This window comes from Camelina sativa, chromosome 19, assembly GCF_030686135.1.
Source record: "Camelina sativa cultivar CO46 ecotype springtype chromosome 19, ASM3068613v1".
Taxonomy (NCBI): Eukaryota; Viridiplantae; Streptophyta; class Magnoliopsida; order Brassicales; family Brassicaceae; genus Camelina; species Camelina sativa.
This window is the reverse complement of record NC_141898.1, coordinates 13557239-13575794: the sequence shown is the minus strand read 5'-3', so window position 1 is coordinate 13575794 and position 18556 is coordinate 13557239. Positions and strand designations below refer to the sequence as shown.

The window sequence follows — 18556 nt, the reverse complement described above, 5'->3', positions numbered from 1 at the left end:
ATTATGAGGTCACTGAAGATAAAGTATATACTACTATGGCTTTTTACTTTTGTCTTTTTTTTTGTTATTCATTTAAGAAAAAAGAAAAAGATTGTAATAAACTGGAATTTTTTTTTTTTTTATGAAGATTTACTTCTATATAAAATATAATATAAATATTCCAAAGAAAGAAAGATATCTTTTTGGATATATGTGTTTATTTGACTACAAAGCTAGCATTAAAAGCTTGTTTGACTATTAAAATTTAACTTTCCATGAGTATGCTTTTTATTTTTAATAAGAAATATTATTTTGTTCAAGTCAAAAATTAAGGGAAAATCACGTTTTAAACTTTCAAAGTGTCAGTATGACCTTAGTGCAGTGGCAGGAGGTAAGTCTATTTGTAGAAGGCACAATCACACCAGGGATTGAGTCCCGCTTCCTACGAACGTAGGAATTTGGCTAATGGGCCGGCCAGTTGTGGCCCAATGGTTGACAAAAAAAAAGTGTCACTGGGTAGCACTTTAAACCTCGAGATAATTTCACCAACACTATAAACATTCAAAATGATTTTACTAACACTTTGAACCTTTAAAATGATTTTACTAACAATTTAAACCTTAAAACTAACTTTTATTTTTGTATCGCCATAAAAAATAACGAAATAATAATATTCGTCAACACGAAATAGTTAAACTATGTTGATTTAATATAAATTTTAATTAGTTTTAGTTTTTATAAATAAATAAAAAGATAAAAAAAATTATGTTCTTCTTCATTGTAGGCAAAACTTTAACGACATTACTCTTCACATTATTAATCATTTTAATAAATGCAACTCCATTGGATTCTGATTAAAATCGATTGACTTCTCATTGGAAACCAATGAATCTTCTAAATATATTGTCGTCTTCAATTTTACATTTTTCAAATGGTTTAACCTTACCTCAGATTCTTCATTTTTTTTTGCTTTGATGTATTTTTAATTTTTTTATCAATCCTCATAAATAATTAAATTAAATTAAATTAATTAAATAAGTATTTAAATCAAACCAGCATAGTTTAACTATTTCACGTTGACGGATATTACTGCTCCGTCATCGTCTGTGGCGGTACAAACATGAAAGTTAGTTTAAAGATTTAAAGTGTTAGTGAAATCATTTTAAAAGTTTATAGTGTTAGTGAAAATATTCTCAAGGTTTAAAGTGCTACTCAATGACACTTTGAAGGTTTCAAATGTGATTTTCCCCAAAAATCAATGATAGTTCTATAAATGTTACTAATAAAATATCATAATGATACAATATAAACATTTCTACTTTTATAAATATCTAAGTCACATATCATACATATAATAGTTTAATATCAATTCCTCAATATAAAAAGAGAAAATCTAAAACCATACAAGATTTTGATTTGGTAAATTATATTTACAATTACTTAGTGGTGTGCAAGTATTTGTCTTAAAGATTATGATTGGTACTTGGTTACATACTTACATCACAAAATATTTTTTTTTCATTTTTCGAAATCTGATTAAAACTCAAAAACAGAATACACAAATCAAGAAGGCTTCGGACGGGGGAGACGGTCCAGCCAACGAGGGAGAACAAACTGTGAAGCAAAGAGATGGTTAGAACCACCTTGAAACGATGGGAGAAAGTAATTAGAAACGTTCTCCATATACTCGCTGCAACTGTTAAAACTCAAGACGCAACCATCCATACACTTACGAGCGTCTTCAGTTTCCTTGTGAAGACTAAACACTTTAGTCCTCAAGTTAAACAACACCATACCTTTCTTGTTTCTGCTCCACGAGTATATGATCTCACAGTTTAAAGGATGTATCACCACCGGGAAATAACCGATACCTAGCTCGGTCAAAGACACCAACTTGACTTCCCAAAAGAGCTGCCACGTCTTAGGACCAATGTCAGTGTAGTTGACCAGCCTCCAAATCCATAATGTGCGGTTTCCATTACCACCATACTCGTTGAAGTAAACAATAGACCCTTCCGAGATCGTGATGGTTCTCCGAAAACGCGGTAACTCATAATCTTTTCCACTGTTAGGGAAATATATGATGTGACACGCATCTTCATGACATCCATAGAAATTGTAAGCTACAAAAGAACCGGTGAGGTTGGAAAGCCAATGAAGAATCCCATTCAAAGCAATGGACTTGTGATGACCAAACCATAAGGCAGAATGAAGTCATGTCACCCCATTTTTAACTTCCAACATCCCTGTATCAGATGAGTAAATCGCAAAATCGACTTTAGCATCATCATGAGCGATCAACCAAACAACATTGTAACTCACGACAGTACCACATTAAATTATTGTTTTTATTATTTTAAAATTTAATTAAATTATTTTTTTTGTTTTTATTTATTTTATATTATTATTAATTTATAAGTAATAAATATGCAATGAATAAATATTTAAAATAATATTTTTAATGTAAATAGTATTGCTTGGGTGGATGCAAAGGAAAGAGAAGATAGAAAAATTAATTTTATATCTATAGATAAATAATAATTGCAATTAAGTTGCACATATTTTTCTAATTTATTGCAAATATTTTCTTATTAAAATTAATAATTTATAGATAACTTTCCTATTAGTAGTCATATAATAGATTACTTTTGGTTTTATATACTTTTCTAAATTATTAATTAATTGTAATTTTCATGTAATTTTAAAATAAATTTTCTATTCATTTGTGTCAACTATATCGATAATAGTTTGACACATGTCGCGATTATATGAATTACTAAATTTGAAAACTAATTTTTAATCAAGCGGCTAATGATAAGATACTTTGGGAAGGAGTCAAGTACTTCTCCGCGGGATCCTTCGTCAACCTTGAAAGCTCGGGATCCTTCTTCCCGATGTCAGATTGATGGATCCTTGAAAGCTTCATATCCTTTTGTGGGTTTGGGTTGGTGGTATTGCAACAGTGAAGATAAAACGTTACTCCTGTCTGGGAGCACGGTATCATCGACGTAGCCTTTCCCTTACACTCGAAGTTACACGCTTTGGTTTGGGCTATGGAGTCTATCATTGTTGGTGGTTTTGACTGTCAAAGTTTTGAGACGGATTGTGCAGAGCTAGTCGCGATGGTGCAGATTGCCAGCTTTTTCCAATTTATTGGATGATTTCAGTTTGCTCAGAACATCCTTCCTTTCTTTCACTCTTAACAGGATCCCGCGTACGTCAAATGTGAGGACAGACTATCTTGCTCACTTTTCGAGAATTTTAGTTTCTGAAATTTCTTTTGTAAACTTTTATCCTCCGATTTGGACAACCTTAAAGTTATTTTCTAATTAAATATTTGGTTGACAAAAAAAAAAAAAAATATATATATATATATATATATATACTACAAAATTGTGATCATATAGTTACATTTTTCTGCTACAGAAAAAATAATAACAAATATTAATTATAAATAGTTACAGATTAGTGAAAAAAAATTAGATAATAAATTTTCTAGCTAATTAGTTACTAAACGTAACTATAAAATTACAAAGACATAAATTGAAGCAAATTTGCTACAAATTTAGAGATATAAATTATTGTAGCATAAGTGCACACACTACACAATATATGAATATATCGCAGATTATAGTAAAAATTACTAAAATAATTAAAAAAAGTATTTACTTTCTTAATTTACTAAAATAATGAAAAAAAATTGTCAACCAAGATGAATCTTTTTCTTGTTCGATTGTTTCATGTACAGATTGGTGGTGGAAGTGCAACTCCGCGGATCCGTACTAGTTCGACGGCGGCAGAAACTCCTCCTGTTTCAAAGATGCTTCTATGAAATTTGGTTCTGCTTTGTGAATGACTCCACTAACAGCGTCTCTCCTTCCTCTCGTTATGCCTCCATCTCCTTCGCCGACCAAATTCTCCATTTTTCTCAGTTTTGATCTGGGCACGAATCTGTTTGTGTAGGATTTGAGAAATCACTTTGTGGGTTTTGCTTTATAGACCATTTTGTTTCATAAAATCTTTCCTTTTACAAGTGGGGTGGGGATCTTGATGAACTCACATCTTGGATTTGTTTCTTACTTATCATGTTAAGAGCGGTTGGATACTTTGGTTTTCTAAACATGGGTTGGTAACAAAATTTGATTCTTTTTTTTGAATATGAGACTTGTGCCTTTGTGTGAGTTTGATCAAGATTATGCATTTGCATTGTGCTGATAAGAATAGCTTTTTGTAGGTCTAACAGTCGTCCACGTGTCCTTACTTACTTAGCAACCAATGTTTTCTTGGTTTGTGATTTGCAGAGTCTTCAGCGGAGTCGAAGGAGTGGAGATGGAAACAGAGCCATTGTGCGTGAGTCTCGCCACTGGCATGATGTATTATGGTCAGTCATCTTTGTGATCACATGGTTTTTTAGGGATTTGTGCTCGTGGTGCTTGGACTCAATAAGTTTAGAATATCAAATAGGTTAAACATCGATAGGTACACTCAAGGTCTCTTGGAGAATCATAAAGGGCTCACCGAGGACTACTGGCCTCTCTATGTTGTTGATGGTGGGATTGGAGTCTTTATTAGTTGGGTTTGGTAATTTCTTCTTGGCTCTTACGCCAATGAGATGATGAAAGTTTATGTTCACATCTTAACTACTTATCTAGCTGTAGTTAGTGTACTATGTTTCTGGTGCAGACAGTTCTTCTGGGGCGGTGCATTTTCCGTCGGAGCTCTGTTGCAGTTCTTGTATGTTATTTCACTCATTGACAGGTGCGTGCATGGTTATAAATATTATTGAACCAATAGGGTTAACTTGGTAACACTTATCATTGTTATCAAGTCTTGATGATTTGAGTTGTTCATGTGTAGACTTCCCTTCACGATGCTGATTCTGCGGAAAGCGCTGAAATTAGTTTGGGGACTTCCTAAGGTGATAATGGTGGCGCATGCTTTCACAGTGGTCATGCTTTTGTGGATGTCTCTAGGGTCTTTTGGAGCAGCTGGTGTTGTGGCATCGAATATGAGCGATGAAGGACGCTGGTGGCTTCTTGTGGTGAGTTTGATGATATTCGTTTTGTTTGGTATGGTGGAGAATCTTTCTCCCCATTGTGATCAATTACCACAGCCAAAGCTCTGCATCGTTCTGTTCTTGGTTTTGGTTTCTAGAGTTAGTTAGTGATTGGAGTAACTTAGTTGGGGATTAGGAGAGTCGATTTAATTGTTGATACTTCATATTATGAAGATCTTGAGTGGCTTTGTGAACAGATCTTCACCACTAGCATCTGTTTGCTCAGAGCCTAATGAGAATATGAGATTAAACACCACTGGCAATGGTGATGGACTAGCCCTTTGCACTATGTTGACACTCTGATTACAGATGCAACTACGAGTATTGTCGTCCGTTTATTCTTTCATCCTCCAACTTTTTACCTTTTTTTAACTGTTTTCATATCAGAAATGCAATCAAAATGTTGGGACTTTGTGAAGAGGATTGTCACGATACTCATAAGCATCAAGACCGGTGTGTGACAGGAGCGATTATTATAGTCCATTGTGTGTGAGATTATTATAGTGAATCTGATTCTAAAGCTTCAGTCTGAGTTCTATGGGACATTGAGCCATTATTTGTGTTTGTCTAACCAAAATATATATCTAATATCTATGTACAAAATATATTCTGCTTGATGTGTTTCTTTTTTTTCTTTTCCAGCGCTAGTTCTCCTACTCAATTCACCATTGCATACACTACTCAATGTGTGTGTGGAAACTATGCAGTTTGTTGACGGCTTTCAAAAGTATTAGAAGCACAATGAGCAGCTGAAAAGACTGGATTCACTACAAGTAAGAAAGGCTCTTAAGGATGCTGGTGTTATTCTTCCAAAACTTTAGGTTACAAAAATTAGTGTATGTAATGTAACTATGTAAGTAAAATATGTTTGGTGTAATGAATGTTCTTCATAATAACGCAATACTTTACATATATAATTCCAATTAAATATATTTTGTAAAACAGGGGTCAAATATACAAATTATATTCAATTAAAATCATATAGCAGATAATTTGTAACAAATTTATGACAAGTCATTTTGAAGATTTTTGTGAGGAAATTAGTCACAAATTTTGTGACTTTTTATAACTACAAGTAACGGATTTTTCTGACGTAACTAATAGTTACAGGAAAATGTAGCAATTATAGTAGTTAGTAATTTGTAGTTCGCGCTTTACGTGATTTGATTGCTACGTTTAGTAACTAATTAGCTAGAAAATCTATTACCTAAATTTCTTTAAAATTTGTTATTATTTTTTCAGTAGCAGAAAAACGTAACTAAATTTTGTAGTGCACATACTTACACAATGGTGCAAATGTTTGTCTTAGAGGATGCATGAAAAATTGTGTTAATAATAAACTCAAAACATAGCTACAAACTAAGTAGGTGGAGGACGAGGGAGCCGGTGCAACCAACGAGGGAGAACATACTGTGAAAAGATGAGATGGTTAAGACCACCGTACAACTGTGGTAAAAAGTAGCCAGAGATGTCGTCCATAAACTTGCTACATCTGTTAAAACTCAAGACGCAACCATCCATACATTTGCTATCGTCTTCGTTTTCCTTGTGAAGACTCAACGCTAGTGTCCTCAAGTTAAACAAGACCATACCTTTCTTATTCCCGCTCCACAAGTAGATGATCTCAGAGTTCAAAGGATGCATTACCACCGGGAAATAATCGATACCTAACAAGTCGATCATTGAAACCAAGCTGACTTCCCATAAGAGCTGCCACGCCTCAGGACCATCAGTGTACTTGACCAGCCTCCAAACCCGTAACGTGTGGTTTTCATTTTCACGAAACTCGTTGAAATACACAATCGACCCTTCCGAGGTTGTAAAGCTTCTCCTAAAACGCCGTATCTCATCATCTTTTCCTCTATCAGGGAAAGATATGATACGACACCCATCATCAACGTTACCTTCATAGAAATCATAGGCCATAAAAAAAGCGTTGATATTTGAAAACCAGTGAAGCATCCCATTCAAAGCAATCGACTTGTGGCGAGTAAACCACCAATGATACTGAGGACAAGTCACATTTGGATTTTCCCACTTCCCTGTATCAGATGAGTAGATCGCAAAACCGACTTTGGGACTACCTTGATGCATCAACAACACAACTTTGTAACTCACAACGATACCACTCTGCATCTTGGTAACCAATCCAGCGTGGCTGAAACGCTCATGCAGCCGTAATCTCTTAAGATCTTCCAAAGAGAGGAAAGGAGGGAGAGGGACTCGAAACCACTCTTGAAACAAAGGGTTTCCAACGTAATACATAGGAGTATCATCGGTAGCTTCTGTGTAAAGCAAGACCAATCCATCGGTGCAAGCCAAGACTTGTATCTTATTGATTGCACTCTCGACAAAGAAACTCATGAAAGATCCCGGAGAACGAGCAAGTCCCCATGTTTTGCATCCATGATGACCCACGATTTCCAGTGTCAGCTTGTGAGGTTGCATCTGAATGATTGACCACGAGATTGAAGAAGATGAGTTGCGAGAAATGAAGTGATCTCGGAAGAAGTCTGAATCGATCAAATCTTTCCATTCTTTGCACACTGATCTGAATCTTGCAATGCTTTTCAACGGAAGTCGCACCAAGACAACAAACGCCACTTCAGGAATATTCATTTCTGCAAACAAACAACATATAACAAATAAATCACATAAAACCAAACAAGAGAAAATGCTTTTTGTATAATAAATACATGAAAACACATAATACAATATACGATATATATTTTTTCATGCGGAATAGAGAGATTCTATATCCAAATATATATATATATTATATGCTTGTTTTAGATAGTGAGAAGAGTTTGATAGATCTATATATTGAATGCTCGCTATACTGGTGATGAAAAAAAAAAGACTGTAAGAACTGGTGATGAAAAAAAAAGAAAAATTTGGAGTCTTACCTGATTTCGTTGTGAAAGAGAGAAGACAAAAAATACAAAAGAGGCTGTTATACTGGGCGGCAGCAGAAAACAAAATAGATTATGTTATTGATATTGTGGGGTTTAAAGAAAACTAGGTTACAATTATTTATAGAATCGTAACTCGGAAATCATTAGGTTAAAAAAAAGACTGTAAGAACAGGAAACTAATTTTATGAAGATATATTTCTATATCAAATATAATATATATAGATATTTTAAAGAAAGAAAGATATGTTTGTTTGACTACAAAGAAATAGTATTAAAAGCTTTTAAAAATTTGTTTGACTATTACACTACAAAAAAACAGGTATGTTATATCATTTATTTTGTATCACAAAATTAAATGAAGTAATTTTAAATTACTTATTTTCAAGTGACGCAAATAAATATTATTAGCATCAATCATATCAATTGATATTATAATTATCTAATATTACGTCAATTATTTAAAACTGATTCAGTTTCTATTAGATTGTATCACTTTATTAAAAGTGATATAAAATATATTTTTATATCATTTAGATAATTGATGTCTTTATTTTTTTTTGTAAAATCACTTTTTTAAACGATATAAAACTTATATCAATAAAAAACTGATTCTAAATTAAATTATATTTATATAATTAATAAATATGTTTACAAAAAGACTTGTGAACGTAAACAAAAAAACTCAAAATCTTTAATAATTTGTATCACCATCGACAAACCTAATCCCAACTAGCATCTCTTTTCTTCTTGGAGTTTTTAACACAAATTAGATCCTTAATCATAAGTAAGTGTTTTTCTGACTTTGATTCTATGATTAGCTTTAATTTGAATCTCTTGGATGATCTTTTCCCTGGTATTAATACTAATATGTATGGTGAAAATGCATTTGGATCTTGTGAGCAGCCTATGGACACTGATAGACCATCAACTTCAAGTGGAAATTTTAGAAAAGAAGAAAGTTTTGATGAGTTGCTTGCTGATTTTACCCAAGAGCTATATGATGGATGCACAAAATTCACGAAGTTGTCTTTTATATTGAAGTTGTACCATATCAAGTGTATGTGTGGGATAAGTGACAAAGGCATATCTATGGTGCTTGATTTGCTGAAAGAAGCATTTACACATGCTAAGTTGCCAAAGTCATTTAATGACATGAAGGGAGTTATTCGTAAATTAGGATTGAGTTACGAGAAAATTCATGCATGTCCAAATGATTGCATGTTATTTTGGGAGGCAGATGCAGAAAGGGAGACTTGTAAAGTTTGTGAAGCTTCTCGTTGGAAACAAAATATTTCTGCCAAGAGTAAGGTTAGGCTAAGTACGGTATCTGGATCAGAGAAAATAAAGAAGAAAACTCCAGCAAAAGGTACAATATCTGGATCAGAGAAGAAAACAAAAAAAACTCCTGCAAAAATTTTGCGTTATTTTCCTCTAAAACCGAGACTACAACGCTTATTCATGTCATCAAAAACTGCTACCCACATGAGATGGCATGCAACTGCGTCTAATAATGATGGCAAGCTTCGACATCCAAGAGACGGAGAGGCTTGGAAATCATTTGATCAAAAATATCCAGAATTCACATCTGATCCAAGAAATGTCAGACTAGGCTTGGCGACTGACGGTTTTAACCCATTTGGTACAATGAGTAATAGTTATAGCATATGGCCAGTGATATTATTTCCTTATAATTTGCCACCATGGATGTCAATGAAGCAGACATCAATGATCCTCTCTATGGTTATCCCTGGAAAGCAAATGCCTGGTAATGATATTGATGTCTACTTACAGCCACTTATCAAAGAATTGAAGGAATTATGGTTTGATGGGGTTAAAACAGTAGATGCTTCCACAAAACAAACATTTGACATGCGAGCAGCCATCATGTGGACAATTAGTGATTTTCCTGGTCTTGGAAATTTGTCGGGTTGGAATATATATACGACATCAGCTTGTCCAAGCTGCAATTTTGATGGCACCGGCCAACGTTTACGCCATGGCAAAAAAATTGTTTTCAGGGTCATCGTCGCTTTCTTCCTCAAGATCATGATTTTCGTCAAAATATAACTAATTTTGACGGATATATCGAAACCAGATCACCACCAGTGACATTAACAGGTTCTACAATTGTTCATCAACTAGAACAGGTTAATGTTACTCTTGGTAAGAAGCATGGTTTAGTTGGAGTTGGAGGAAAAAGAGATCGAAGTCATGTTGGAAGATCTAGTACTCAACAATGGAAGAAGAGGAGTATATTTTTTGTGTTGCCTTATTGGGAATTTATTATGTTGAGGCATAATTTGGATGTCATGCATATAGAGAAAAATGTGTTTGACAATTTACGCTACACATTATTGGCAACAAAGAAAAATCAAAGGATAATTTGAGTGCTAGAAAAGATCTTCGCGAGTTAGGTATACGTTCTGACTTGTGGCCTGATGATAATGGGAAGTATCAAGCAGCATGTTTTACTCTGGACAATGATGGAAAAGACACCTTTTTAAGTGTCTTACAGAATGTAAAGTTTCCTGATGGTTATGCGTCTAACTTATCAAGTTGTGTTGATGTTAAAAGTCGAAAGCTAGTAGGCTTAAAAAGCCATGACTGCCATGTGATAATGAAAGATTTGTTGTCAGTCGCCATCCGGAATCTACTGCCAACAGATGTGACATCAGCCATTGTTGAGGTTTGTCATTTTTTTAGAGAGATATCTGCAAAGGTCCTTGATATTGAGGAGCTTGACAAACTTCAAGACCGTATTGTAGTGACTCTATGTCGTCTGGAGATGATTTTTCCTCCATCTTTTTTCACAGTGATGGTACATTTAGTAGTACATCTCACAGAAGAAGCAAAATTAGGTGGACCAAATCCATTTCGTTGGATGTATCCGGTTGAGAGGTAATATATATATGTACATTATATGTTTGTATCTATATACACAACTGGAAATTTACTCAATTAATTTATCTGCAGGACTCTAGGACACTTCAAATCATATGTTCGGAATCGCGCTAAACCTGAAGGTTCTATATGTGAACAATATTTAGCCGATGAATGTGTAACATTTTGCTCAATGTATCTCAAAGATATAGAGACACGATTTACAAGGATTGGACGTGTTGATGATCGACCTGTAGTTGAGACTAGCATAAGAACAAATTCAGAACTTCCAGTTATTTTTCCAACCCTTGGAAGGTTTGTTGGAGCGGGTCAGGTTTATACTCTCAACCATGTGGAAAGACAGCAAGCACATCGACATATATTGGTTAATTGTCATCTACTTGATCACTTACGCGAGTATGTTTCTATCACTTAATAATAACTCATTTTCATTATGTCTGATTGACGTTCTCTAATTTTTACTAATTATTATAATTTCAGGAAGTATAAAAATGACTTGTTAAGGAACCCATCTCACCATAGCAAGAAGATTCGCGCTATTGACATTGATCGAGAAATGCATCTTAATTTTGCAAAATGGTTCAAACAGAAAGTAGAGCTTGATGAGTTAGATGGGTTAACTGCAGATTTACGATGCTTAGCTTTGGGTCCATCTGAAAAGGTTGTGAAGTATACAGCTTACAATGTCAACGGTTTCAAATTCCGAGCAACAGATAGAGATGTTGAACTGAAAACCCAAAATAATGGTGTTTATGTGGCTGCTGAGACAATGAGTTATGCTAGTTCTCGTGATCCCAACCCAAGAACAGGAACTGTACCATACTATGGAGAGCTGGTTGAAGTTATTGAATTAAACTACTATGAGGTTTTCAAAGTTGTATTGTTTAAGTGCAAGTGGGCTGACACTCGTACGGAACGAGGATACAAAATAGACGCATACGGTCATCATATGGTAAACTTTTCACGCTTGTTACACAGTGGGGATAATGAAGAAGATGAGCCATATGTGTTGGCGTCTGAAGCAAGAATGGTATATTATGTGAAAGATCCTTTTGAGGTAGAATTGAATATCGCAGTTCATGTTCAGCCTAGAGACTTATATGATATGGGTGATGTTGATGATGATGAATCTGAACTTTGAATCTCTTGCAGCTTCTACTTTGGAAAAAAATCTCTGATCTCTGATCTCTCTTGCAGCTTCTATAAAGTCTTGATAGGGTAGCTAAACACAACAACAAGTACTTGACTAACGAGATGTAACGTAAAGAGACTACAAGTATCGTACTTTGATTGGCAAAATAATATTTTACATAAACTGGATATATGTGAGCAAAAACTGCAGATTTCTCAAAGTTTTTCAAAAACTGCAGGTTTCTCAAAAACTGCAGGTTTCTCAAAATCAAATTCAATGCCTTAAACATAAAACAAGACTTGACTTAAGAGACTTAACCAGACTACTAAGAGGCCTTAGACTTAACTAGACTTGACTTCAGGACTTAACCAGACTTGACTTAAGGATTTAACCAGACTTGAGTAAAAGGACTTAGACTTAACCAGACTTGACTAAGAGGCCCTAGACTTAACCAGACTTCATTCTATTTTAGCGTTTTGCACAACTGAATTTGAGTAGGATCTCTGATTTGCTTTGTTTTACTGTTATTGATTATTGTGTCTCTTGCAGCTTCTACTTTGGAAAAAAATCAGAATTTGTAACATGCAGTTGCAGCCTGCAATTTCCAGAACCTGCAATTCCCAAAGCATATATGAAGCCTACTTTATATAAAGCCTTTCTAATTTCTGTCATGACTTACTCCACCTAATGTCTAATTTAGTGTTAAACTTGCAGACATTCACTTGCAAAGAATAATTAAATATACACATAAAGTCTTGATAGAGTTGCTAAACACAACAACAAGTACTTGACTAACGAGATGTAACGTAACGAGACTGCAAGTATCTTGACTTTGATTTGCAAAATAATATTTGACTTTGATTTGCAAAATAAGATTTTACATCATATGGTAAAACAGAGGAAGGCATGTTTAATATATTTTGGTTTGCAAAAATAATAGCAAGAGACAAGAATTCTCGATGCTAACGAGACTGCAGGTTTCTCAAAATAATAAAACTGGATATATGTGAGCAAAAAATGCAGGTTTCTCAAAAACTGCAGGTTTCTCAAAATCAAATTCAATGCCTTAAACATAAAACCAGACTTGATTTAAGAGAGTTAACCAGACTACTAAGAGGCCCTAGACTTGACTTAAGGACTAACCAGACTTGACTTAAGGACTTAACTAGACTTGACTAAAAGGACTTAGACTTAACCAAACTTGACTAAGAGGCCTAGACTTGACTTAACCAGACTAGACTCGACTTGAAAATTGTCAGGAAAATTAACTAGACTTGGAAATTTTTAGGAAAATAAAAAAGAAAAAAACTGCAGGTTTATTATTCAGCGCCAACTAATTGGTTTAGTGAATTTTATCAAAAAATTTCAGTTCCCGCTTAGCTTTTCTGTCTCCAGCGCCATCTAATTGTTTTCCATAAATATTAATCACAAATAAACTATAAAAATTTAGGGTTTTTAAAGAAATCCTTATGACGCCGTCAAAAGAAAAAGATATCGCCTGTAAACAAATCTCTTAAGAGCTTGAAGAGAAACTGCTAGAGAGCAATCTCAGATACAAGGTAACGTGTATTGGATTTAATATTTGAAGTTAGTTTTGTGAATTTTAGTATCATACATATTTTGGCATTGCTAACTACTTTATTTGTTTTTTTCTTAGTTTAAGATCGATCATGGATTTTATGGATTCAGAGACACAAAGACCTGATGATTTATCACAGTTGGAAGCAGATTACAGCATCCCTCCTCCCCTTGCTCCAGAATGTAAAAGCTTCAAATGGAAGATACAGATCATAGGTAATTATTTGAGTTATATTATTGAAAGTCATTTTCTGATTGAACTGTTCTTAAAAGTGTTTTTAAACTGATTTACGATGATGATACGTAACGTAATATAGCATTGGATACACTCTTTTGTTTTTGATACTGAATCAGTTCAATTATATATTGTTTAAGCGATCAGTGTTTATATATGTACATGTATATTTGTTCCTTTTATGTTAATTATACTGATCAATTTTTCATATATATATATATATGTATCATCAACAAGATACTGATGGAAACATAGAAGGAAAAATGTTGACATCGAAAGATGTATGGAAGTTACAAGGTACTAAAGTGATAGTGCATTTCGACGAAGATAGCGGTCAACCAATTGGAGATTCCGGAGGTTTACTTGGATCATGGTTAGGTCAATTAAGTCATGATGCAAATTTGATACCCATTAACTACAGCGACTGGAGGTGTGTTAATTCTTATATAAAAGATACGGCATGGAACACAATTCAGGTAAAATCTAGTTCATATTCATCATTACAAGACAATAAATTGGTTTGATAGTAAGTTTTATGGTTTGTCGTTGCAGTCCAAATTCAGATTTGATGATCCTGTGATTAGAAAAGAATATGTGATGGGTGCACTAGGTAGCAGATGCAAGGATGTCAAACGCCGGCTTTGGAAAGAACACAAAAAAGATACGTTGAATGAAACGTTGATGAATCGACCCGACAAAATTCCTGAACTTCAGTGGGGTCAATTTGTTCGGACGAGATTTGATGAGAAGTGGAAGGTATAGTTTTTTTTTGTGTTAAGTATCTACATGTAGTTGAATGTCTTTACATCCAATGCAACTATTTTTCTTCTAATATGTGAGCTTTCAGAAAATGCAAGAACGGAATACAAAGAGCCAAAAACACAATACCATGCCTCACTTATGTGGAAGGAAGAGCTTTCCAAGGAGAAGAAATGAGATTGTGAGTAATTTAGTTTTGACAAAACATTAGTTTCTTATACTGATATTCTATATTATTTATGCATGTATCTTTAATGAAGAAAATCAAAACTGGAAAAACACCAAGTCGAGCAGAGTTTTTTATTGAGTCTCGTACAAAACCTGATGGAAGCTTTGTATGTGAGGAGGCGAAGACACATGCGGTTAGTTTTTTTAATATCAATATTGATTGTTTATCACTATAATTAATTATGTTTGATATTTATCACCTTTTCCTTTTAGGAAGCACTTACAACACTATTGATTCAAAATCCGCAAGTCACTACTAATGTTACAGCTAGTCTAGATGATGAATATGCTCAAGTGTTTGGTCCAGAGCGTCCAGGACAAGTACGTTGTGTTGGTCGTGGACCCACACCTTCAAAATTAGGAAAACGCTCAAATGTGGCTAGAGCAGATGTAGAAAATTCTGAAATGGTTGTTCAGCTGAAGGGAAAAGTGGAAGAGTTAGGAACTCAGGTAAAGGCAATGAGTACGTTCATCCAACAAATACTTGGTACTTCAACCGGTGAACAGGTAATATACACAATTTAATAATCTGAATTATTTTATTGTAAATTGATTATATAAAACTAATATAATAATTAAACTAAACATCCAGGCAACTGTATGGGCCACAGCTTTTGCTAACATACCTAATCCAGCATTGCTAAACATATCAAATGTACCTAATCCCCAGGTAAATGGTATTTACATATGTATTCATTTCACAGATACTAACTATTTAGATGATAAACTAATCTGTTTTCTATTTTATTTTTCTTAGGAAGATGATGATGGTCTTGATAGACGATAGTGATCATAGTCAACACAGAAGTTTATCCAAATTTCTTAGCAACTTTGGTTTATTTTGTTTTTTATGCATTTGGAAAACTTATTAGGATGATTTCTGTAATTTGCTTTCCAGTACTTTAATTAGTAATTTCAGTCTTGTTTTTATTTTATTAATTATTTCATATTGAATTGATTTTCAAATAATTAATATTTTAAATAAAAATCTGCAAAAACGTTGATATATATTAACATCAATTTATAAATTATTTGAAAACTATTTTTTTAGTCGCTTTCAAGAAGTGATATAATTTTTAGAATCAATTATTTAAACTAATGTAAATTTCATATCAATTATATACAAGTGATGGTAATAATTTTAAATCAGATAGTTGAAATGATACAAATATTAAATCGGTTATTGTAAATGATACAACTATTAAATCATTTTTCAAAATTGATACTAAGTTTAACATCAGTTATTGGTAAGTGATATAAAAAATTGACATCACTTATTCATAAGTGATATAAATTTAACATCATTTATTTAGAAGTGATATAAATAATTGACATCAATTATTACAACTGACACTAATAGTAACATCACTTTTTCAAATTGATAGAAAACATAGTATCATTTATTGGTAATTGACACATTATTACTATCAATTATAACAACCGATACAAAAAAAAAAAATTTTGCATCACTTGATAATAAATTGATGTTAATTATTTGCATCAGCAATGTGAGTATCATTTCTATAAGTGATGTAAAATTCTTTTGTATCATTTATAAGTAATGCAAAAATACAAAATAAATGATATAACATACCTGTTTTTTTGTAGTGTTAAAAGTTAACTTTTCATGAGTAAGCTTTTTTATTTTTAATAAACAAATTTATTTTGTTCTTAAAGTCAATGGCTTTTCATATAACTTTGTCAAAATTAATGTTAACTCTATACATGTTATTAATAAAAATATCATAATTATACAATATAAACATTTCTACTTTTATAAATATCTAAAATATATCGTACATATACTGTAATAGTTTAATACCAACGGTCCAAAACGGGCCGGTCCGCAGCGGTCCAAAAAACAAATGTCTACGGCGGAGCTGGCTGGCCTGTTTGACACCTCTAAGGCTCTTATACTGGACCGCAGCAGAAAACTAAATATATTATGTTATTGATATTGTGGGGTTGAAAGAAAATTAGGTTACAATTATTTATAGAATCATAACTCAGAAATCATTAGGTTTATATAGGAATGGGCATAAAAACTGTATCCGAATACCCAACCCGAAACCTAAACCGAAAAACCGGGTTCAGGTTGGGTATGAGTATATCTATAAAACTCTATTGGGTTCTAGTTTCCAATACTCGTGAGTTCTAATTAGGGTCGGATAATACCCGATATTTGTTCGAGTATCCATCAAATCCGAACATTTACATATTTATAATATTTAGCATTAAAGTAATTCAATTATCCAATTTCAATCAGTTTTATACCTAAATATCAAAAAAAATATTTAAAATGACTAAAATATTTTGTTAAATAAGTTAAAGTAGAGCTAAATTTAATAATTTTAAAAAAAATTGGGTACCCGATAGTTCGGGTAATAATCGGATTCTGAAATTTGTAACATGAACCCACCCAAGCCCGATACTATCCGAACCGAACCAAATCCATATATCAAATTCAAAAGATACCCAATAGATTTTATTTTTCTAAACCGGTTTATCCAAGCCTGATTGGATAATATCCAAACCCGAAAAGGTTACCTTAATGCCCACCCCTACCGTTTATACATCTCTATATATATCATGCACTATAGTAACTGAAGATAAAATATATTTCACAATTGCTTTTTACTTTTGTCTTCTTTTTTTTTGTTATTCTTAAAAAAAAAAAACTGTAATGACTGGAAACTAATTTTATGAATAAATATTTCTATATACAATATAAGATAAATATTTTAAAGAAAGAAAGATATACTTTTGGATATATATGTTTTTTTTACTACAAAGAGATAGTATTAAAAGCTTTTAAGAACTTGTTTGACTATTAAAATTTAACTTTTCATGAGTAAGCTTTTTTATTTTTAATAAACAATTTTATTTTGTTTTTAAAGACAATGGCTTTTCATATAATTTTTTTCAAAATAAATGTTAATTCTATATATGTTATTAATAAAATATCATAATTATACAATATAAACATTTCTACTCTTATAAATATCTTAATCACATTATACATATAAGTTTAATATCAGTTCTTCAATATATAAAAAGAGTAAATCTTAATCATACAAGATTTTGTTTTGTTAAATTATATTTATCTCAAAGGGCTCGAGCATGAGAAATTGTATATTACTAATACAAGAATATGACTAGTACTTGGTTACGTCACAGAACAGTAAAACATTCACATTTGAAATTTGATTAAAACTTAAAAAACAGAATACACAAATCAAGAAAGGCTTCGGACGGGGAAGACGGTGCAGCCAACGAGGGAGAACAAACTGTGAAGCAAGGAGATGGTTAGAAACACCTTGAAACGATGGGAGAAAGTAATTAGAAACGTTCTCCATATACTCGCTGCAACTGTTAAAACTCAAGACGCAACCATCCATACACTTACGAGCGTCTTCAGTTTCCTTGTGAAGACTAAACACTTTAGTCCTCAAGTTAAACAATACTATACCTTTCTTTTTTCTGCTCTACAAGTATATGATCTCACAGTTTAAAGGATGCATCACCACCGGGAGATAACCGATACCTAGCTCGGTCAAAGACACCAACTTGACGTCTTAGGACCAATTTCAGTGTACTTGACCAGCCTCCAAGTCTGTAATGTGCGGTTTCTATTACCATCATACTCGTTGAAGTAAACAATAGACCCTTCCGAGGTCGTGATGGTTCTCGGAAAACGCGGTAACTCATAATCTTTTCCACTGTCAGGGAAATATATGATGTGACACACATCTTCATGACATCCACACCACAGA

At 33.1% G+C, this 18556-nt stretch overlaps 4 protein-coding genes across 13 annotated transcripts; 3 read left to right on the top strand and 1 right to left on the bottom strand.

Annotated features, from left to right (window-relative positions):
* The first annotated feature begins 3681 nt into the window (after positions 1-3681).
* LOC104766345 (uncharacterized) lies at positions 3682-5977 on the top strand. Of its 10 annotated transcripts, XR_015590723.1 has the most exons (7): positions 3965-4104; positions 4281-4360; positions 4444-4560; positions 4663-4737; positions 4837-5020; positions 5423-5488; positions 5678-5977. XR_015590723.1 is itself a non-coding variant. In XM_087500877.1 (6 exons), the coding sequence occupies exons 3-5, from the start codon at positions 4592-4594 to the stop codon at positions 5450-5452; spliced, it is 360 nt and encodes a 119-aa protein (XP_087357003.1). In that variant the 5' UTR covers positions 3731-3938; positions 4281-4360; positions 4444-4591; the 3' UTR covers positions 5453-5488; positions 5678-5977. The 10 variants fall into 10 exon arrangements, 5 of the variants coding, with proteins under 5 accessions (XP_087357002.1, XP_019096846.2, XP_087357003.1 ...); XR_015590721.1 differs by lacking the exon at positions 3965-4104 and adding an exon at positions 3722-3938 and having other exon boundaries at positions 4444-4737; positions 5423-5520; XR_015590720.1 differs by lacking the exon at positions 3965-4104 and adding an exon at positions 3731-3960 and having other exon boundaries at positions 4444-4737; positions 5423-5520.
* Positions 5978-6340: 363 nt separating this feature from the next.
* On the bottom strand, positions 6341-8054 carry LOC104767824 (putative F-box protein At3g23950). The gene is made up of 2 exons (XM_010491797.2): positions 7942-8054; positions 6341-7656 (listed from the first exon to the last, which is right to left on the bottom strand). The coding sequence occupies exon 2, from the start codon at positions 7652-7654 to the stop codon at positions 6395-6397; it is 1260 nt and encodes a 419-aa protein (XP_010490099.1). The 5' UTR covers positions 7655-7656; positions 7942-8054; the 3' UTR covers positions 6341-6394.
* A 2681-nt stretch (positions 8055-10735) lies between these two features.
* Positions 10736-11992, top strand: LOC147920521 (uncharacterized). Its single transcript, XM_087501110.1, has 3 exons — positions 10736-10848; positions 10924-11251; positions 11336-11992. Exons 1-3 carry the CDS (start codon positions 10736-10738, stop codon positions 11990-11992), a joined length of 1098 nt encoding a protein of 365 aa, XP_087357236.1.
* Positions 11993-13304: 1312 nt separating this feature from the next.
* LOC104720012 (uncharacterized) lies at positions 13305-15732 on the top strand. Its single transcript, XM_087503218.1, has 9 exons — positions 13305-13542; positions 13641-13777; positions 14034-14272; positions 14349-14552; positions 14644-14736; positions 14816-14917; positions 14997-15290; positions 15376-15453; positions 15541-15732. The coding sequence occupies exons 2-9, from the start codon at positions 13654-13656 to the stop codon at positions 15568-15570; spliced, it is 1164 nt and encodes a 387-aa protein (XP_087359344.1). The 5' UTR covers positions 13305-13542; positions 13641-13653; the 3' UTR covers positions 15571-15732.
* The last annotated feature ends 2824 nt before the right edge of the window (positions 15733-18556 follow it).

Bases quoted from the DNA above. Each gene is read 5' to 3' on its own strand.
- LOC104766345 (XM_019241299.2), top strand. From the start codon at position 4,592: ATGATGAAAGTTTATGTTCACATCTTAACTACTTATCTAGCTGTAGTT. The intron at 4,738-4,836 runs GTGCGTGCATGG...GTTCATGTGTAG, and splicing joins GTTATTTCACTCATTGACAG to ACTTCCCTTCACGATGCTGA. The intron at 5,021-5,232 runs GTGAGTTTGATG...CTTTGTGAACAG, and splicing joins GACGCTGGTGGCTTCTTGTG to ATCTTCACCACTAGCATCTG.
- LOC104767824 (XM_010491797.2), bottom strand. From the start codon at position 7,654: ATGAATATTCCTGAAGTGGCGTTTGTTGTCTTGGTGCGACTTCCGTTG.
- LOC147920521 (XM_087501110.1), top strand. From the start codon at position 10,736: ATGATTTTTCCTCCATCTTTTTTCACAGTGATGGTACATTTAGTAGTA. The intron at 10,849-10,923 runs GTAATATATATA...ATTTATCTGCAG, and splicing joins TGGATGTATCCGGTTGAGAG to GACTCTAGGACACTTCAAAT. The intron at 11,252-11,335 runs GTTTCTATCACT...AATTTCAGGAAG, and splicing joins TTGATCACTTACGCGAGTAT to TATAAAAATGACTTGTTAAG.
- LOC104720012 (XM_087503218.1), top strand. From the start codon at position 13,654: ATGGATTTTATGGATTCAGAGACACAAAGACCTGATGATTTATCACAG. The intron at 14,553-14,643 runs GTATAGTTTTTT...GTGAGCTTTCAG, and splicing joins GATTTGATGAGAAGTGGAAG to AAAATGCAAGAACGGAATAC. The intron at 15,454-15,540 runs GTAAATGGTATT...TATTTTTCTTAG, and splicing joins CAAATGTACCTAATCCCCAG to GAAGATGATGATGGTCTTGA.